Consider the following 22,407-nt stretch of genomic DNA (forward strand, 5'->3'; position numbering starts at 1 on the left):
CAAACTCAGGCTAAATACACAGCACTAAGCCACTTCTTACATGAGCAGTATCCTCAACAAGAGTTAAAATATGCGCTGATATTTTGGACAGACACGAACAAAAAAAAACGTGGCTGAAAAGTAGCTTTCCATGCCACATCATTTCTTGCTCGTCTCAGTGTGAAACATCACCGCTAACAATGACTTTTCCAGACCTGAACGAATTCGCCCAGTGGCGTGTCATGTTAAGTCTCCGTACGAAGAGACGCTTTTTGGATCGGGCAATATACTGTTCAAAAGGCATTTCGAGTTAACTTACCGCAGTGGCTCACAACTTTTGGGGTTGCGAACGTTTCCTCCGCATTAGTGACCCATTTGAAGGTATTTAACACCCCACCTAGTTCTGATAATGATTATGGATTTTTATGGCACAAGGTCTGTTTCTTCTACTCAAGGTGGGGGTTAAATACCCATTTCAAAAACATTTCACCCTAAATAATCCGAGCACCAGGCCAAGGGAAGCTTGTACCCTTTGTATCGCCGGTGGGTGTCCGACGGCACTGGGGATCGAACCCCGCACCTGCCGCATGAGAGTCGGATGCTCAGACCACTAGGCCAGCGCTGCGGCTCCCACCTAGTTCTGAAGTTATAGAAGTTAGGCGTGCCTTCGATGCTAATGAGTCTTTCGCTTGAGTGCAGGGTTTTCGTCACCAGAAAGTAGCCTCATTGTTGACGTCATTAACATGCGGTCATCGTCCTGATCTTTAATTTTTTTTGCTTTTCAAGCGAGACACACTTTACGATTCAAGGCGTCGTATAGAATACCAAAGAAAGTATCAACCGTTTACGCAGCAGCGGTCGGCCCTGTATGTGGCGTCCCCGACCAAGCAGGCCAGCGTCGCTCACCTCCGTCATGGCTGACCTTGATGCCGCCGCTGTTGCTCTCGTACTCGAGCAGGAAGCCCCGGTTGCTGAGCAGGTCGTCAGACTTGAAGTGGACAAGCACGCTGCTGCTGGTGGAGCGCAGTATCCGCTTCTGGGAGTCCCCGCAGAAGCGGCCGAACGAGGGGGAATCTGGCAAAGAAAGCGACATCATTACGGGCTCGTGCAAGGTCTGTCGCGTTACACCGGTGCTACGGGACTCGAGTCGGGCGCAAACTTGAACAAGGGGACGTAGGAAAGTGTGACCTCCCTTTGGGCGAGATTACTTGTCATCATCTTCACCGCGAACAGGAAGGACTAGCGTGATCATTAAAAGAACGTTGCAGGCAAATTCACGTTTACCTCCATCTATGCACCCGAAACATGAAGCAGTAAAAAGGAGAGTAAACTGTCCTCTTTCGCACACCCTTTCGTAAAAGGGTGTGCGTAGAGAACAGATTACTCCCTCTTAATTCTTTTTTGTTTAGAGTGTATACACTCTAAACACTCTTTTTAGAGTGTATACAGTCTAAACACTCTACAATTTGTAGAGTGTATACACCCTAAAAAAGAGAGTAAAGAGGGAGTAAGCTCTTCTATATCGTACACCCTTTTATAAAAGGGTGTGCGCAGAGAACAGATTACTCCCTCTTTATTCTTTTTTGTTTAGAGTGTATGCACTCTAAACACTCTTTTTAGAGTGTATACAGTCTAAACACTCTACAATTTGTAGAGTGTATACACTCTAAAAATGGGAGTAAAAAGTGAGTAAGCTTTTTTATATCGTACACCCTTTTATAAAAGGGTGTGCGCTAGAAGACAGATTACTCCGTCCTTACTCCTTGTTTAAAGTGTATGCACTCTAAACACTCTTTTTAGATTGTATACAGTCTAAACACTCTACAATTTGTAGAGTGTATACACTCTAAAAAAGAGAGTAAAGAGGGAGTAAGCTCTTCTATATCGTACACCCTTTTATAAAAGGGTGTGCGCTAGAGGACAGATTACTCCCTCTTTATTCTTTTTTGTTTTGAGTGTACGCACTCTAAACACTCTTTTTAGAGTGTATACAGTCTAAACACTCTACAATTTGGAGAGTGTATACACTCTAAAAAAGAGAGTAAAGAGGGAGTAAGCTCTTCTATATCGTACACCCTTTTATAAAAGGGTGTGCGCTAGAGGACAGATTACTCCCTCTTTATTCTTTTTTGTTTTGAGTGTACGCACTCTAAACACTCTTTTTAGAGTGTATACAGTCTAAACACTCTACAATTTGTAGAGTGTATACACCCTAAAAAAGAGAGTAAAGAGGGAGTAAGCTCTTCTATATCGTACACCCTTTTATAAAAGGGTGTGCGCAGAGAACAGATTACTCCCTCTTTATTCTTTTTTGTTTAGAGTGTATGCACTCTAAACACTCTTTTTAGAGTGTATACAGTCTAAACACTCTACAATTTGTAGAGTGTATACACTCTAAAAATGGGAGTAAAAAGTGAGTAAGCTTTTTTATATCGTACACCCTTTTATAAAAGGGTGTGCGCTAGAAGACAGATTACTCCGTCCTTACTCCTTGTTTAAAGTGTATGCACTCTAAACACTCTTTTTAGAGTGTATACAGTCTAAACACTCTACAATTTGTAGAGTGTATACACTCTAAAAAAGAGAGTAAAGAGGGAGTAAGCTCTTCTATATCGTACACCCTTTTATAAAAGGGTGTGCGCTAGAGGACAGATTACTCCCTCTTTATTCTTTTTTGTTTTGAGTGTACGCACTCTAAACACTCTTTTTAGAGTGTATACAGTCTAAACACTCTACAATTTGTAGAGTGTATACACTCTAAAAAAGAGAGTAAAGAGGGAGTAAGCTCTTCTATATCGTACACCCTTTTATAAAAGGGTGTGCGCTAGAGGACAGATTACTCCCTCTTTATTCTTTTTTGTTTTGAGTGTACACACTCTAAACACTCTTTTTAGAGTGTATACACTCTAAACACTCTACAATTTGGAGAGTGTATACACTCTAAAAATGGGAGTAAAAAGGGAGTAAGCTCTTTTATATCGTACACCCTTTTATAAAAGGGTGTGCGCTAGAGGACAGATTACTCCGTCCTTACTCCTTGTTTAAAGTGTATGCACTCTAAACACTCTTTTTAGAGTGTATACACTCTAAACAAAGGGGAGTAAACGTGCCCTAGAGGACAGTTTACTGTCCTTTCTACTCCCATATAAACGTAATCGTGTTTAGAGTGTAGGGTACCGCGCTCGATTAGCAGCCAGGGAGTGCCAGGAAAGATCGGACGCCATAACCAGGAATACCGGTGGCGGGTACAAAAGATGTAACGTCGTTGGAGGAATTTGCTCTCAAAAATACGATTCTACACTTCTTTCCCACCGCGTGAGCTGCCCACTTTAAAAATTCAGTAATAAATGAAACTTTGAAGATCATTTGGCCGGCACCTCATGGATATTAGTCAAACTAAATAACTGTGTGCACTATGCGCTGATGCAAATTTGCCTTTTGATTCCAGCGAGAACGAGCTGCCTCATATACTATCAGCGTCAAATCAAACGCGAACCTCAAAAGATCTTAGTTGAGGCCAACTGACTACTAGAATAGTTGATTTTCACATGGAAAGGACGAAGTCCGCCCTTTGGGACGGTTTAATGTAACCAGCCCAAATGGACTCGAGTCAACTGAACTTCGGAAAGAATGTCACGTTTATTGTTTGCTTTTCAGTTGCCTTGTTCATGTTTAGTTTGGCGCTGACCTTACACGCTAACTTCTCCAGTTATTCCCTTGTAACAATACCACCTGCGATTCAATACAGTCCTTTCGAGCGGTCCCGCCTAAATGCGTTAAACCGAGCACCAACCTAGACGGCTGCCTAAGGTATCATCTGTCATTAGAACTACAATGAGCATCGTCACAATAGCCCGCGTTCTTCTGGAAGCACCTTCCGACGTACGCACCTTCTGAAGCACCGTCGAAGATCTCGACGTAGTCGAATGCGCACGACTCGTCGTACTCCAGCGCGATGATCTTGAACCGCATGACGATGACTTTCCCGGGCTCGACGTTGATCAGCGTCCAGCAGCTGCTGTTGTCCGGGTACTCGAATGGGTATCCGGGGCTGGTCACGTTGCCTTCATCGGCCGTGATCGTGTCGCCGCATACGTTCTCAGAAAGCTCTGCGTGATGCGATGGGTAACAACAAAGAATGTTGACCGCCGGCACAGGTGTTGCGTATGGGTCATTCTATCTCAAATAAAGGAAAAGAAGCAAACTTAGAGAGCCTTGGATTTGATGCATTATACAGGCAACGGGTGGGCAAGATTACTAATGACGTGGCTACCGAGAAAGCAGAAGTGAAGGAATGGTAAGGCGGAAAACTATGATGGTGGGATAAGAGCATGGCTAAGAAAAGATGACCGCAACTTGCGACAGCAAGTCTAGAAGACGGTAAGCAGCGGGCGGTGAAGCCTGGGGGCTGCAACAGCGCCCTCCGCTAGGGGGCGACGTTGACCTCTTTACAAAATGACACTAACTTCAGGGCCGGACTTATGAGGCGGAGGGGGAGGGGGCTATAACCTGATTTCTTCTACGAAAAAGTAGAAGAAATACACGGTTCAAATACGATCTCACCCAGGCGCCACCCTCTCCAAGAGTGGCATATAAGTTTGCTCCTGACCAACCTCCATGAGGGAGCGCGCATCAAGGCACCCTAACAGAGCAGTGCTCAGTGCGTCCTCATGCGATGTTGTATAAACACCTTTCACTCAATCGCCGAGGCCTTTAGTCGTTGCATACAACGTGACCAGCCTCTAGAAACGGATGCGACTCCCACGCCCGTAGTTCCTGATCAATTGATATTCCGTAGAAGTGATACCATTGACGTTGATGTACAGTCACTTTCAACGATCATGATTTGCGGTACGCCTGGTGTGCGAAAGCAGAGCTCGCTATGCTCTGTGTCGGCCTCATCTTGACGACATGGGGGAGAGAAACCCCAGCAAGTAAAGGTTAACAGGTTGAGTAAGAATTGCAAGCTGGGCCTGTTGGTTTAGGAGTTAGTTTAGCTGGGTTAGGAGACTGACCGGCCACATATCCGGCTGGCTATCCTGCACTGATGGAAGGACAGAAAAGAACGAACAGATGGGAAGGGCATAAAAGGAAAAATAGACAGGAAAGCGAGAAAGAAGCGGACAGTACAGATCAAACGCATGCACATCAATGAACAGAAAGTCTAGAAACAGTCCCTGTTACCTATTGGCGCGTGTTACTGCATGGGCACTCAACTGTGTTTTTTCGCCATAGGAAAGTGGATCGAAGAAACTTAGCCTCCAGGAAACGACAGCTCTCCAGCTTGCTAAAGCTGTCCCCGGGCTTAAGATTGGGACGTCGAATTGAGGACAGATGTAGTGGATGTTCACGGCTGTTTTGTGACATTCGCAGCTGAAATAACATTAACAATGCCGGCCCATGATTATCGCATCCCTCCTAAAGGAGCATGGGCACCAACCCTACCCAACGATTTCGGACAAAAGAAGCATTTTTCAGCGGGGAACCGTTTATGAGCGCATTTTTTCATATAATGTAAGATTTCACTATAAAAATCAATACATCCGAAGATCACCCGACCGCAGTCTTAAATTTTTTTCTATTAACGTTTTTCTTATCGTAAAAACGTTCCTCATTGGTTTTCTATGGCAGTCCTAACTGTTCGATGTAATCGATGGAAACACTTTCAAAGAAAGAGTTTGATACACATCAGAATATTGGACCATTACCCTGAATATTTCCATAACAGTGTCTTACAATTTTCCAATTTTAGAATTTTTTTCCGAAAAAACTCGACATCTTCAGCGTTTTAAGAGCGTTATCTATGCTTACTACCTGACCTAAGGAACCATGCAGTGTCGTTTTTGTCTCGCTTAATCGCATAGCTTCTCCGCACAGAAACTCATTTAGGAAACGGTTGCTATCGTTGAAAAGGACTAGCGAATAAAAACGAATTTCGGACGTGTATTACGTACAATGCTCTTTGGATCGTCCCGCTTCTGATACGTTGAACCTAATTTACCTTATGGTGCCCGAAGAGGATACTGAGGTTGTATTTTGTAGCGATTATTCTTACGATTTATTTTGTTGTACTTCTACCATTAATAGTCGGGACTCGTTAAGTCGTGACTTAACAAAATAACGGATAGCGAAAATAATCGTAACAAAATGCGGTCATTTGTTGGCAAGGTGTGGCACATTCGTCCGGTTCGCCAAAGATGTGGCGTGGTAGAGAGACAAATTCGCTGTTCGAAATCGGTGCTGACCTGCCACTCCGGTGTCGGCGAAGAACTCCAGGAAGAATCCTTTCTCTTCGTACGACTCGTCCGACTTGAAGACCACCGTGACGGCCGTCGAGTTGGTGGCGATGGTCCGGTTCGTGATGGTGCCGCATGTCTTTCCCGTGGAGACCTGTTTCGGGCCAATGAGGACGTCCACGTTGTCGTACCTGAACGAGAAAGGTTTTGTAGCGTGAGCTACACTGGCCGAGATTGGGCAGTTTCGCGTGGCTCCTGGAGAGCTGTGCTGCGCATGCGCGAGGAGCAGTGACGTCACACGGCGCGCAGCTGCCGCGCCTCGCCGGTAGTAGCCGCGGCAGACGCACTGGCGCCGGCGCGTGCCCAGCTGTGCGCCTCCGTTGCACAGTAGCCAAGTCTGACGCTGTGCCTGAGCCGCTTGATAGCGCCTCTCATTTTGTGCGCATGCGCAGAGGCATCAGTGGTGGTGTACATATTGCGGGGCGTTTGCCAGTGTGGTATAGCCATGGAGAAGGAGAGCGAAATTGCTGCTCAGCGGCAATTGTTGCTCAGCGGCTCAGCGTAGCTCACGCTACGTATATCCTGGCATAGACGGGCTAAGCCACTGCTATTTTTTTAACCACAGTGAAAACGAAACTCCGGCCAGAGTTCTCGTCTTTTCCCGGGGGCAAAGAAGCGGTCAAAGCAGTCTCTTCTTCGCACCAACACCTGCCCAACGGAGGGCACCTCGCAGAGGGCACATGGTCAAGAGCGGGCAAACCCAAACCCCTACGTGTTTTACACATCATGTTCACCCGTCCATCATTGTGATTAGCTCGCTAACTTAAAGGCATGGAAGTTTTCGATCACGACATACTATGACGAGACTTCGTTTACCCTGGGGGGAATTTCCGCATGCGGCCATCTCTCAAACAGCCGGCACGTCCCTGTCGAAAAACGCAACAGAAAATTTTCTGTCGTCACAACAGATTTTTCTGTAGTATTTTTTAACATCATCTTCAAGTTATAACAGAAACTTTCGTTGTAACAACAGAATTTTCTGTAGCATTCTGCTGTCTCTTTTCGTCTACAGAACTACAGAAAAATACTGAAGAAAAATGTGTCGTTACGATAAGACGACCTAACATTTTTTCGTAATTTGGGCGCATTTGTCTCGGTTTTTTTTTCTTTGAGGGGGGGGGGGGGGTCCAGTGATGCCTTTTGGAGTAAGCACAGTGAGTCAAACACGAATAAAGAACTAGAAGAAAGCTCCGTCCTTCGTGTGCTGCATTTAGGGACTCGCCAAGCAACATCTAGAGAGGAAACAGCACAATGCGAACGGCACCGAGATTTGCAGTGCTCTCGCTCTCTACGTACTCATACGTTTCTGCCCTGTCATCATCATGTGAGCAATAGGGCAGCCGTCGCCTTGAGAACAGAATGCTAAAAAAGGACCTGCACCGCTAAGGCTCATGTTTGTCCAGCGTGGTACTCAGTTTTTTACGCAAAGAATTCCTCAGACGCACACTGTCACGCACGACCAAGCATGCCATTTCCCCTGCTGCTGTGCTTATAGAGCTACTTTCTTTTATTTTAACCTCCCACGCGTTCCTCACTGCTTGTGAAATAAGACTGCATGATAAAAGTCAGCCAAACGATGAATGGAACACAGAGAAAAAATTACTGGCTAAACTAAACTACAAGCTTCGTTAAAATATTCAGCCAGAGCCGTGGTGTCCACTGCTATCTCCTCGACGACGTCCCTATATTTTCCGCCTCCTTCTCTTCGTCTTGTTCTTTTGGCTTGGCTTGCCTTGACTTGGCGCCGATCCACTTGGGTGCCAAGACAAGCCAAGCCATAGAAAAGCAACTACAACGGGCTTCAGTTGAACAACGACTCAGGGTGGGCTTCCGTTAGGGGTTCTCGCCGTAAAAGCAGACAGGACACCATAGCACCGTGTCATGTCTGCTCTCTTGCTTTGTGTTATATATTTTGGGTGCATTCCGTCACGTTCCTTTAAAATAAGTAGGTTCAGTGGTGAATTTGAGTCCTTGTAGTACTCTGCTGATAAATTTTATTTTTTTGCAATTCCTCTACCTGGAAGACAGCAAACAATGAGTCTTCTCTAACTCTGATTCAGCAATGCCGTGACGTGTGTTAATTGGCAAAAAAGATCCGGAACCTTTTCCCAAATTATTTCCAGATTCTTTCCAGATTCCACTGTCTGTACTTTGCAGTAGACAGCTGGCTGCGAAAGCGTCTAAAGCTCCTCGAGCTTGAGTGGTTACTTGTGGGCGCCCCAGGCGCTGTAGAATCGCGACATTGGAATGGATGCTACTCAGGATGTTAACCAATAACGAACTAATCTTACGCAGTAGAAAAACTTTCGAGAATACAACTTATGGTGCTTTAAAGCTTCACAGTTTCGTCAATTTGACAAGTCGTGACGTACTCGCATCCGGGCGAGTCCTCAACCTCGATGTTGACGAAGTGCAACGTGATGTCTCCGTCGGCGGTGATGACCCATCGGCAGAGCTGGTTCGACTGGTAGCCCTTGGGGTAGCCCGGGGTGTAGAGGCGCGCCGGCTTGGACAGAGCCGTCAGGTTTCCCCCGCAGTCTGCGTCGGCGCATGCAAGAAAAATGAAATGGTGAGTCAGGAATGGTGCTGAAGGAAAGGAAGCAGTCTCTTAAAAAAATTGCGGGCAGATTGTATGAAACAGAAAAGAAAAAATGGAACGAGGAGGTATCATCATGAGAACTGGTGAACCCTTTGTTGGTGCAAACTAGCCTCTATGACTGGCTAGTGTGAAAAAAAGAAAAAAAAACTAGTGTATGCCTTCTCACAAAACTACAGCTCTTGGGTAACTTCTTTTTTTTTACCCTAAACACTCCCCCCCCCCCCCCCTTCATCAAAAAAAGCTCCATTATTCAAACTGTGTCAAGATTAGCCCGGTGTCTACCCGATCTCTGATAAAAAGAAAGCCGCCCAAGTTTTGTCCCCCCGAGTTGTGAAAAATACAAAAACCCGAAGTCGGAATGTTTCAAGTATAATCGCAAGGATGTTGAGATCCTCTTAACGCAGATTAAGTCCTCCTCCAGCGTGTGCGCAGCGTAAGCGAGTACGTGCAGAACGCCTCAAAGTGGCTGGACACCCAGGCTAAATTGCTGTTCCTGCACTTGTCATTATTAACTCCTGAGACGATCTCGCTTTTAACGGTATACGGCGTTAAAAGAAGATCGCAGGTAAAGCACATACATGTGGACCCGCACAGAGTCCATAAAAAATCTCTTACTGCCAATGGCTATCCAGCGGCTTCAATGGCTCTATGCTCCATGAAGGGTGAAGCCACGGTCTCGATTCCATCACCTCCAAGTAGGGCTCGGTGTTCAGGTGGTATGAGCACGGCCGGAGGGCCGAGCTCGGGGAGGCGCACCCTTACAAAATTTTCTTTACACAGTCTATAGTCTGTCCATAAACTTCTGTCTATAAAGTCTATAGACTCTCTAAAGACAAACCTATAGAGAACAGTCTATAGGCAATAAAAATCCGATCGACAGTCTATAGACAATCTATAGTATTATGGCCATACACTTTTAGCAGAATTTTGTCTATAGACAGTCCATAGACTATGAATAGACGAAGGTAAAGATCTACAGGAAGGTAATAGAGTCGATAAGGAGTCTATAGACTGTCTATAGACATTTTTTTGCAAGGGAAGTGAGAAAATGCAGTAAGGGATGCACGTCATGTGCGCTAGGCTTTGACGCAATAGCGATGACTGTCTCTGACGCTTTTGACGTCGACCTTTCCCAGATGGAAGGAGGCACGCTATCTACGCTCCTGAATGCGGCGATCGACTTGGCACAGCGTCAGCGAAAGGGGGGGGGGGGGGGGACGCTTGCCAACTTATAAGGAATCCAGGTAGCTCGACCGCCTCGCAGCGCGGAAACTGCGCCGATATCAGACGAGCAAGTATCCTCACCAGCTGACGCTAAGGATTCCGCAGGCCAAAGAAAAAGCTTAATGCCTGAAGAATAAAAAGCTGGCTAAAATTGCAGTTGCAAAAAATTACGGAGGCCACTTAAGAACGCTTACGTGCTACGAATGCAAAAGCATGCACTTGAGGTGTTCGGGTGCGGCGATGGCCTACTGCTCTAATAAAGTGGCCAGCGACGCTGATCTGTTCGCGCCGTTCGAATTGACGCTGATGAAGACGACGATACCCAAGCACAGCGCGGGACTGATTCCTCTATATTTATGAGCCGCCTGTGATAAACCTCGATGAGTGTTCCTTTGTTTGGATCTGCACCAAACCTAGAGCCAATCCCTCCCCGTGGGTATGTGCCATCGCTTCCGAGGCAACAACACTCAACAACAACGACTGGCAGTTCAACGCGCAGGCTGTTGATGAGGTGATGGTGTAGTGCTCTAATGAAGTGACCAGCGAAGCTGATCTGTTGGCGCCGGCCTGGGTTCGAAGCTTGCTTCGGGAGAAATTGCATTCAAGCGCTGGGAGTAGGCGGTGGCGTCCACCTACAAATTGAGACAGTTATGAGTTTTTCCTTCTCTCAAAACCAGCAGAAGATGTTGATTTACTTTTCTTTATCCTGATAAGGTCACGTGGGTTTTCGGATCGTCTGGTATGGACAACAACGCCACATTTTCCGCCTGATGAGCCATTTAATGCTTTCGCATTAATAAAAAAAAAGCCAAGTACTGTTGCAACCGGACGCTTTGGCTTAGTGACATTGGCGTTAGGTAATGTTAGGTTAGGTTATGTTATGTAGCGGGATTGAATCTCAGCCGCGGCGGTCGCATTTGGGTGGAGGCGACATGCTAAAACTTCTGTATGCTGTGCTGTGTAAGTGCATGTGAAAGGACCCTGGTGGTCTATATTGACCCGGAGTCCTCTACTACGGCATCTAAATAGCCCACGTATCGCTTCGGGCGTTAAGCCCCACCCACCACTACCAGTACCGAGAGCTCTTGCATTGAGGCAAGGCGGTAACCTATACAAGAACGAAAACCCTTCTGACGCTGTTACAACGTGTGCTTGGCCACACTCAGTTTGCTGCCTCCGGCGGTAAAGCATGTCGCTAGGCGTGTTATAGTTAGTGCGCGACGAAATTGCCTCAATACAAAACGTCGCATAATCGTCTAACGTAAGCTGCTCAACGAATGCAGGCTCTCTTCGGCGTAGTGTAAAAGAATCAACTCATGGGTTTGTTGGTAATGCATACTGCAGGTCGTAGATCCAGCAAAAAAAAAAAAAAGCACACCGCCGACAACAAGATTCACATCGCGTGACGGAACAAACGCGGGTAATGACATCCTAGTCGAAATCAAGAGGAAGAAATGGGCTTGGGCAGGGCATGTTAGGCGAAGTCAAGATAACATCTGGTCCTTGAGGGTAACGGAGTGGATTCCAAGAGAAGGCAAGCGTAGCAGGAGGCGGCAGAAAATTAGATGGGCGGATGAGGTTAAGAAGTTTGCGGGGATACAGTGGCCGCAGCTGGCAAAGGACAGGGTTGAATAAAGAGACATGGAAGAGGCATTTGTCCTGCAGTGAGCGTAGTCAGGCTGATGATGATGATGATGACTCTCTTGAATGCTCTTGATTGCCGGCTCCTCCTACCTCAGCCGCTGCTCAGTATCTTGGAGATGTCAGCTGCTTCCGAACACGAGAACTTAGTTCACTTCAACTCAGCGCCACGGAGATAGTGTCCGGGACAGTTGCCCATGAGCGCCGTAAATCCCGCATTCCATACGTTTTTCAAAAGCCTCCAGCATACGTGATTACCTCCGGCCGCAGCAAACTAGCTCCTGTGACCTCGCTTTCACCTCCTTCGGATCCGCTTAAAAAGGAAGCACCTAAAACTAACGTACCAGACGCGGCGAGGCGGATTTCGAAGGAATTTCATTGCGCATGTACTCATTCGGAAAGAAGGGGTGGGCGGTTGGAGTAACGGGGAGGTAATCCTGTCGAGGCGCGCTGTTTTCCTACCGTTTTGTCTTCTCACTTAACGCGCCTCACCGATGAGTGTGTTTGGCCAGTGCGCATACCGTTGACTGCCCCTTTACATTCTCTCCGCCGTCGTTACTCACATTGGGGAAGTTCCCCGTGAGTCGAAAATTCTTCAACCCTGATGCTATACTACCAACGCCTGGACGTGGCTCAACCACCGCTAGATAATTATACGTGTCGTGCGCACCTTTTATCTACAGCGTCTAGTGCATACCCTCCTAACGTACATCACACCTGTCTTGACGCAGCGTTTCATAAAGAACCGTCGGTGTTACAGCGCCGTTTCACACGAAGCCGTCATCATCTCACTACGGTTTTTCTTCTCTTTAACTTTTTTTTTTGTTGTGGCGTGTTCCAGGAAACTCTACAGAGGCAATAACCTGGAGAGCGCGTAGAACTCGCCCAATTTCCACTTACGTACGATGCGACTACGCCTCGAGCCAGAAAAAAAAAACAGCCTTCTTTCTGCTGGTGTAGCTTCTTTTTATATTGAATTCACGATCAGCCAAGCTGTTTACGCTTGGAGCGCCATCTAGTTGCGCAATCAGGCGAGACAGTTGATGGATGTTGCCTCACGATCACGTGGCGGCGCTTGCAGCGATTAGTATAAAGAGTGAGGGAGTAAGGGTGGAAGGGAAGAACGATTGGACGATACACACTCGATGCGTTTTGCAAGGCCTATAAGGACTCTCAAGGTGTTGTCTCGGCAAGAGCGGAGTCTCAGAATCTGCAGCGCATATACACGTACAGGTCGATAATTGAGACGGCAACCTTCGATTCGTCGAGTGAGCATCGACGCGCTTGCGTTGCATGTTAAGCTGCACGCGGGTTAAACATACGTGTGCAGTTGTGTGCACGACGTACACCGGCAGAATAGACCATTTTATTCTCTGTGTCGCTGTATTGTATACGGAAATGGTGAATATCCATTACTTTTTTTTTCTTCTCCTGCTCGTATAGTTTAAGGCGATCTGTTGGAACGGGAAGCAATTGTGAGTGACTGTTTAGCCTTTCGCATGTCCAACATTCTCGGAGAAATTTTTTTGAAAATTGAAAAATTTCAAGATACTTTTACGGAAATATTGACCATAATGGTCGATTCCTCTTATATGTAGCAATATCTTTGAAGCATTTCCATCGATCGCATCAAACAGTTAACACTCCTATAGAGAACCAATGCCGAACGCTTTTGACGATAGCAGAAAAGTTCATAGAACAAAAATTCTAGACTGCCGTTGGGTGATCTGCGGAAATATTGTTATAGTGAAATTGTACACTGTGTAAAAAAAAATTCGTTCGGAAAAGGTTTATCGCTCAAAAACGCTTTTGTCCAGAATTGTTCGGTATGGATATTAGGCCATGACGGAGTGAGTTAGGATATAGGTCGCTGATGCGTCTTATTTTTCATAAAAGTCTTCAAGCAGGCTGTCCTAAGCGTTGTAGTGAACTCCATATCAGCGGTTACATTCCAGTTCTCTCTTTTTTGTGCCCCGCGTGACCAAAACGCTCCCAACGCGTCACAGCCAATGTTGGGTCGACGAAACCGATATGGAAACAGCATCAATGATAAATTCAATTATGAATTCTTCGGTGGTCATAGGCGAATACCACGTCGTGAACCATGTATTCTAATGTCTAACTCATCATATTTAAACCGAAAGCACGCAACGAAGATTAGGTGTCCTTATATTTTTAACAAAATGAGCCGTGGTTATACATCATGTACCCACTTTTTTCATAAAGGCCATGCAACCAGCGTTTACAGCTTTTCGTGGTTATTTTTCTGAAACCTCCAAGAGGCAGCTTTAGCAGTTGCATGTAAGTTGCGCAAGACAGACGGCGGCGTTCGCCAGGTCGTCATGGGCTGCTTTCACCGCTTTCGCATTTTTCTATTTTTATCTTTTTTTTTCCTTTCGACGTTCCGAGCATATTTCCGCTTTTGCTCGACCAGACCTCTGCAGGTCAGGTTGCGACGCCCAGAGAGAAGTGATAAACAATTTCTGCGCAGTCGCATCGTCGCCTCCAATTGCGCTGCCGGAGTATCGCCTAACGAAAGTGGAAAAAAAAGACCAAAGAAAAAGTCGGCATTCTGAGCTTCCAAAGCATGAGCAAAGGGCGCGAATAAGCGAAAGCGAATTGAAAACATCCTCATTGTTCATCTCTCAACAAGAAAAACATTGGGGGGGGAGCGCATACGGCAGGTTATCTCAGATCATGAATGGCGGTTTACAAATATCCCTCAAGAGAAAAGTGTACAACAGCTATACCATACCGGTACTCACCTACGGGGCAGAAACGTGGAGGCTAACGAAAGGGGTTTAGCTTAAGTTAGGGACACCGCAGCGAGCTAGGGAAAGAAAAATGATATGTGTAACCTTGAGAGACCGGAAGCGGGCAGAGTGGGTGAGGGAACAAACGCAGGTTAATGCCATCCTAGTCGAATTCAAGAGGAAGAAATTGGTTTGGGCAGTGCATGTAATGCGAAGGCAATCATAACCGCTGGTCCTTAAGGGTAACAGAGTGGATTTCAAGAGAAGGCAAGCGTAGCAGGGGGCGGCAGAATCTTAGTTGGCCGGATGAGATTAAGAGGTTCGCGGGGATACGGTGGTCGCAGCTGGCAAAGGACAGGGTTAACTGGAGAGACATGGGACAGGCCTTTGCCCAACAGTGGGTGTAATCAGGCTGATGATGATGACGGTTATTATTATTATTATTATTATTATTATTATTATTATTATTATTATTATTATTATTATTATTATTATTATTATTATTATTATTATTATTATTATTATTATTATTATTATAGTGGTTATGATGATCAAAAGTTTCAGGAACGCAACCACACTTCCAAGATCCTGACGGGCCTCCAAGAACTCGGGGATAGTTACAGCACTCTGCTCGCAAGCTTTATGTAGAAACAACCGAGATAACTAAATAAGCACATAAATGACTTTCCGCGCGTGTTTCGGAATCTCAGTGATGAACATGGCGGCGTTCCAAACATCGCCACTGTACACTAGAACTGGGCAGAACGGTGTTCCATGTGCACGTACACGTATGTGGAACGCTGTTCCGCCTAGAAATTTCTAGATTTCACTGGAACTTTGTGCCGCATATTTTGTTTTGTTTTTATCTGAAGCGCGATTGCAGTTATTCAAATGTGTCTTTGGAACTTTCACTTGAATTTTATTTATTAGCTCGAAGCTATACACGAAACCGCATTAATTAAAGACTTCATGAGAGCATGGCTTCGGGCAGCTGGCTGCCGAACTTGAGAGCCTGTGCGTCTGTTTTCGTCGCATGGCTCCCGGTGGTCAACAACGCGAGGAATGACGGTCCATCTAGGAGGAAGCGCGCACAATAAGGAGTTTCCTTTTGCGGGCATTTTTCCACCAAAAACCGGCACCAATTGGCCCGACCGTCGATGACTGCGCGTCGTAATGGACATCCAACTAGGTCGTAGTTCCCGTGTATGCTTTCTTCAGATTCGTATATAGAGGCGCAAGGTTCTGATAGAAAAGAAAAAAATGGCGGTGGTTTAGCTCTGGTTAAACCTGGAGTGACGCGATAGCTACAGCTGGCCGAGTGGAACTTGGTCACGTGACCAACCACGCGACGAACCACGTGATCAGCCACGGCGCCGCGCCGCCAGCAGCTGTTCCGCATCACGTGACCAACCACGTGACAGCTTGGAGGCGCCGCCATGCCGAAGGCTCGGAATGCTACCGTAATGTAGCTATCGCTATAAAAACAGATGGCGTGGGCACTAGAAATGTGTTTATTGCTGAGCATGAGTAATTGGAAAGTTTTTCCATAGCTAAGACCCTTACAAAAATTGTCTATAGATAGTCTATAGACTTCTTATAGACTGTAGTGCCTTCCTATATATATTTCGTTTTGTGTAATCATAGTCTATAGGCTGTCTATAGACAAAAGTCTACTAAATGTGTATGGCCATAAATCTATAGATTGCGTAAAGACTTTCTATAGGATTTGTATTGCCTATAGACTGTTCTCTAAGCTCTGTCTATAGAGAGTCTATAGTCAGCATAGACAGAAGTCAATGGACAGCCTATAGACTGTCTAAAGAAATTTTTGTAAGGGGAGTACCACAACTGACGCATACCGGACTACCGTTTGCCTGCTACGCATGAGATCTAGCCTTCCCTACCCGTACACGTGCCAGTGCGCATGCGCATCAGGCATCCGGTTATCAGGTATGCGCCTACGCTGGTACTCTTAGCTGTGCTAAAATTCTCTATCGCGCGAATAGCAGACATCACTGAGGGCGTGAAACATACGCGACGGCAAGTTCAAAAAGTAAGCGCACAGGTGACAAGCAGCCTTTATGAAGGCATCATAGTTGCGGCTACACCTCCTTTATGCAAGGCAGTCGCCATAAACTGGAATGAACGCAAGCTCATTCCGGAGAGACGCAGTATTTCGCTCAAGTGCCCAGACATGTTAATGCCTTGCCTAACTACAGGCGTCGCGTACGAAGAGTTCGTTGATCGCACGAAGCGCCACGAGTCATCATTTCGGGGCAAAGTACCGCGATGCCCGATTACGGCCAGCGTATATGCAAATTGACTGTTTTCTTATTTTATTTTGTCTCCTGGCCACGTGGCCAGAAGCACCCCTGACCAAACCCGTTTTGATGCCGGCTCATCTTACAGTGCATTGAGCGTCGCGTAGAACCGCTCTCCTACCTCATCCACACCCCCCCCCCCTTTTTTTTTCTTGCTGCCGTCGATATCATATGCACTACAGTCTTCTCCTCGACAGGTTCTTTCCGGAAGCAGGAGATCGTGTTACGTCATATTGCCGGCGCCGAGAGCAATGCGCTCTTCCTTAAAAAAAAAAAAAACTGCGGTTCCTTCTTGCTTTCTTCCTTGCACTTTTCTATCTTTCTTTGCATGCCTGTCTGGCTTTCTTTCTTTCGTTTCTCCTTTCTGTTTTGCTGTTCGGACGACGCCGCAGACTGTTTAGTTGCGTGCAGCAGCGCGAAAATGACTGTATCAACAAGTACGCGTAGAAGCTGGCGCCTTCTGGCAAATGTTAACTGCGTTTCCCTCGGCGATGCAAGAAGCCGTTGTACTAAAGAAAAAAAAAGTGTAGGCATGGCGCACGTACGCAGAAAGTGAACTGGATGGACATAGAAACTTTTTTAAAGCTATGTTTAACGTTTGTGCCAAACTGTATGCGGGGCAAGAGCCATCGTCAGGCGTTTCGCCTTTTGCTCTTGCTCCTATTTCTGCATCAGAAAGAAACAAATAAATCAAATCAAAATCAAATAAAAACTGCGTTCGGTTTGTGCAACGCCCTTTAGAGGGTAGGGACACCAAACTTTTGGCTTCGTGTGATTTCCTTTTTTTAAAATGGTGCGTTAGACATTTATATGCATACAGCACCACGTGAAACCCACCTGCCGCCCCTAATTAATTTATAAATCAAATTTTCCTTTAATTTGTTTAAGTTTCTACCGCCAATCGGTGGCGATGACGTCATAGAAAAGTTGAGACAAAGTTGAGATCACGTGAGGCATATAAAAACAGAGATTACAACACTGTTTTTTCGCTATGATTCCCTTCAACTCTTGCACCAGCCTGTCCCAAGCACCGAAATGAGAACAAATGAGTGAACAGCTATTACATACCAATTTTGCTACGAGTCACGTGACCTCAGGGTTGTCTCAACTCGCCTGTGACGTCGTTCGGCCATCGTAGCCGCCGTCACCAACTGTTTTCTGAGACCGACGACCAACAAACGCGGGCTCAAAGTGCGCTTTCAATCGCCATCGCCACACCAGTCACGTGACCACTGTTGCGAGCAGCAACGAACCACGCTACGACCGTACGGCGCAGGAGAGCTTCACCTTGACACGGTTGTGGCCGACGCATGCGTAGATCTGTATCTCGAAGTCAGGGCCGCTGGCGAGCGGCCGCCGGCGCCATGACCTTGTCAGCTAGAAGCCCCCTGAGTTACGGTTTGCTCATGCACAGGGCATTTTCTCTGGCCTTCCGTAATCGGATTAGGCGACTACTCGGTACTCAATGCATCCACAAAGCATACGACCACCCAAGCCGACAAAAGCCTTTCACCGGATAAAAAACGATTGAGGTGAAGAATATACTAAAAGGAACAAAAGTTTCCAGGACACCTGAGTGGCGACCAAAGCCGATAGCTCCGTTATTATCCAGTGGCTCGGGGTCATAACGGTGGATGTCAAAGCCGGACCCTCATGCTCTGAAGCATGGCAGGGAAATGAGGTGGTCGTTGCCACACACTGCCTCTGTGCGCCAGAACGCATTCCACGTGTCCTGGAGACTTTTGTCCACGATAGTACACGGCGGCTTGCTAACAATCTCGGGGTCTCAGGTTCGATTCCTAACACGGCCCAGCATCGCCTACGTTACTGAAGGCTGTTCTGTGGAACATTGTGACTCGCGAAAAATACGGGAAGTCGTGTTTCATCCTGATAAGCCTGGACTGTCTCAGTGTCCAACGTCCCTGGGCATATGCCATCTGGGGTCATGTCTGTCATGGGAGTAAGCACCTGGGGTAGGCATAGGGGTTGGCGAGGGAAGTGGGGGGGGGGGGGGGGGGTATTGCGTGGTACAGGTACCAGTTTTTCTTCGCTCTGGAAGAGCCGAGAACTCTGACTGACATCTTTGTTTTTTCTTTTTTCGTTTCCACCCATAGTCCGCGTACTCTCTCTGCGTGCAGAGGCAGCGGTTGCACAACATCCAATACCGTGCAAGACATCTGCAAATCGATGCGGTGCACAGGATGCAAGCAAAACGTGCATGACTCACTATGGCACGTCCATGAGCATGAGTGAGTGCGTGCGCCAAGCGACGAGCCATCGCAAGTGCATCACGGCGCTTTTGACAGCTGGCGCGCGTGTGAAGGCTGCTCATTCGCATTCGTCCTTCTAGACGCAGACGACTACGTGTCAAGGGGGGCGATGACGAAGAGCGTGTTTTGGCTCGGAAGGCTGTACGCTCCCTCGTTCGTGTAGTGGTGCTTTGTACGACATGTCAGCGCCAATGGGTGGCTCGCGAATTTCGCGTGGTCCGCAGGGAAACTACGAATACAACGAAAGCAGTCGATGACTTCAACCGTAGCTTAACGGTTGCCTCTTCCCCGGTTAGCGGAGGAACATATCTACGGTCTTGATTTTTGCCTTAAATAGATCTCCTTTCTACTATTCTCTCTCTCTTTTACATTTGCTCTCTGGGTTGCACTACGCTATTCAAGGAGTGGAGCTCCCAAAGTACTGCACAAAGAAGACTATTCTCTCTCTCTTTTACATTTGCCCTCTGGGTTGCACTACGCTATTCAAGGAGTGGAGCTCCCAAAGTACTGCACAAAGAAGACTATTCTCTCTCTCTTTTACATTTGCTCTCTGGGTTGCACTACGCTATTCAAAGAGTGGAGCTCCCAAAGTACTGCACAAAGAAGACTATTCTCTCTCTCTTTTACATTTGCTCTCTGGGTTGCACTACGCTATTCAAAGAGTGGAGCTCCCAAAGTACTGCACAAAGAAGAGGAGAAGGGCTGGACAGGATCGAATGGTAATTTCTGGTTTTTAATTGGAACCGACGTTTGAATAATAACTTTAAATGATCGGCACGGTCAATTACATCCGGCACGCTCTTGGCTGGTTTCGTAGAAATCGATTAATTGACTCATGATTAGCTGCACCCTTCTATCAATGGCTCCCACGCGGCTTTTCGTCCGCAGCACAAGGTGGCGTGCGTGCCACTGTGACCGGGTCACGTGATCTCGTACCACACCCTTTGTGAGTGCTGCGATGTGGCTAAGCATCTTTTCTAATTGTGGCTCGTCGTTGATTGCGTATTAATAGCGCAGTGTGAATTAATGAACTGGTGGCACGCTAGCGTTTACTTATAGTTGGATACATCAGGAAACATTGTTCTGTCGCTGAATGCAGTAGCATTTCTAGGTCCCGTACCATTTGCGAGTGCGTGACACGGACTTCGGCCGACCTTTATTTTCCGTAAAAGCAGTGGATGAGGAAATTTTTTTCTTGCGTATGCGCGAAACATGGAAAACAGGCCGGCCACGTCATCTGAACGCCTTCGCGCAGTGCGCGTCTTGTGGAGGAGGATGCGTAGGACAGGGATTGCGGAGAGGAAAACAAGGTGAGCGAGCTCAAGTCGTCGCCGAGGGGCCACTTCCCACTCGAAAACTCATCGACTTTCTGAGAAGGCTCTCTCTCCATGCAAAATACGTGCCGAAACACGTGGCGATGGTACGTCCTGTTTCGTGCAGTTTCGGTTGGTTCACTAAAGATTTGGGGTGACTTTTTTTGTGCGTCTGTTTGTTCATGCAGACCAAGGCGCGAGAGGCGTTTCTGGTGGCTAGTATTGAAGAACGCCGGGCACACCTTTCGAAGCACTGATCAGTGAAGCCGTTGACTTGTAGTAACTCATGGTGTCTCTAAGTTGACAGTCTAAAGACATTTTATAGACTCTATTGGCATCGTATAGATATTTCTTTTTGTCTATTCATAGTCTATAGACTGCGTATAGACAAAAGTCTACTGAAAGTGTGTGACCATAGATCTATAGATTGTCTATATACTGTCTATAGGATTTGTATTGCCCATAGACTATTCTCTACGGTTTGTTTATAGAGAGTCTGTAGAATTTATAGACAGAAGTCTATGGACTGTGTATAGACTATCTAAATAAATTGTTGTAAGGGTAAACCGCGAAGTATCGAGGTCTATGAGAAACACCTGTAGCGCTAAGAATATGTTTCACTTGTTCTTGGTCTGTGAAGCAAAATGTGGCTCTAGTTTATGTTTTTCAAAGTTAGTGCCCTTGAATTTATAGCGCCAAACGCTCTTCTAAAGAAAAAATAAAAAGTAGTGAATACCTCATGGGGAAGGGAAAGGCGGTGGACAACGCAACCGAACCGAAGATGGAACTGATTGAAGAGGTAGCGCAAGGAGATCGATATCGCCACCTATCACAGATAGGCGTCAGTTAAGGATTCGTAACATGCATCGCCGTCTATTCGCCAACCTATATTCGTCGGTGAAGCATTTCTCTTTCTTCTTTCACTCCCTCCTTCATCCCTTCCCTTATGGCGCGGTTCAGGTGTCCAACGATATATGAGACAGATACTGCGCCATTTCCTTCCCCCCCCAAAAAAAACCAACCAACCAACAACAAAAACTGCGACACCTTAAGCGCTCCTTGAGGGGGGGGGGGGGGGGGGGGGGGATAAGTAACAACTGCAATACTCGCTCCATTGTCCCCACTCCTCGCGAGTGCCCTCACATCAGAGCACGCCCGAACCACGTGACCATCAAAGTTCATTGATCAAAATCAGTTGCGGAAATCCGTTTCGAAACCCAGCTGTTCCCCGTGACCACTTTACGGAGCTTAGCAGGCCGTTGCGCCGCCTATCAGCTGGCCGGACAGCTATCGGTGATACCTTTCGGTGTTTCTTTACCGTCTGAGTGTTCTGAGCAGTGCTCAGCAGTTCGTCTGAACGCCGAAGGAGGCGTGCCAGTCAGCTAAACTCCCAATATCCAACCCAATCAGGACGCCAGACTTTGTTACGAAGGTTATATGGTAGCTTAAGGGCAAGTGAAATCAAAAATCTCCGGTGACTGCAAGCGGCAAGTCGCGAGAGATTGCACTAGTTTATTCACATGTTCTTATTGATTCAGGGCCGCCCGGGCAACATGGTTTAGGCAGCAGGTCAACTTGGTGTGGTTTAACGTCCCAAAGCGAATGGAGCTAGGAGAGACGCCATAGTGGAGGACTCCGGTAATTTCTACCAACTGGAGTTCTTTAACGTGCACTGACATAGAACAGTACACGGGTGTCCAGCATTTCGCCTCCATCGAAATGCGACCGCCTAAGGCGGGATCGAACCCGCGTCTTTCGGGTCAGCAGCCAAGCGCCATAACCACTGAGCAACCGCGGGGGCTAGGTCAGCTTCGGCGATCTTCTGTACCAATACACTCTGTTACGCCGATGGCGATGCCGTTTACTAAGAAAGTCCTTCATGATTTTACGAGTGCAAATGGTTTTTTTTCTTGGTTCTTCGTATACAAACTGTCCACATATACCTTCGGACCTTCATCCGCATGACGTCACACACTCCGCATGTAAAATGAAGTGCCCACAACCGCCACCT

General features: G+C 46.9%; 1 protein-coding gene across 1 annotated transcript in view; it reads right to left on the reverse strand.

Annotated features, from left to right (window-relative positions):
• The window catches only part of LOC144101408 (mannan-binding lectin serine protease 1-like), a 62,478-nt gene that overhangs the window by 23,305 nt on the left and 16,766 nt on the right, over positions 1 to 22,407 (reverse strand). Inside the window, exons 3-6 of the mRNA XM_077634558.1 lie at positions 8,648 to 8,813; positions 6,225 to 6,406; positions 3,870 to 4,088; positions 886 to 1,053 (exon numbers count right to left, since the gene is read on the reverse strand). Of these exons, the coding sequence (XP_077490684.1) occupies positions 886 to 1,053; positions 3,870 to 4,088; positions 6,225 to 6,406; positions 8,648 to 8,813 (735 nt within the window). The remainder of the gene's footprint in view (positions 1 to 885; positions 1,054 to 3,869; positions 4,089 to 6,224; positions 6,407 to 8,647; positions 8,814 to 22,407) is intronic.

Source organism: Amblyomma americanum, chromosome 8, assembly GCF_052857255.1.
Source record: "Amblyomma americanum isolate KBUSLIRL-KWMA chromosome 8, ASM5285725v1, whole genome shotgun sequence".
In the NCBI taxonomy this organism is placed as follows: domain Eukaryota; kingdom Metazoa; phylum Arthropoda; class Arachnida; order Ixodida; family Ixodidae; genus Amblyomma; species Amblyomma americanum.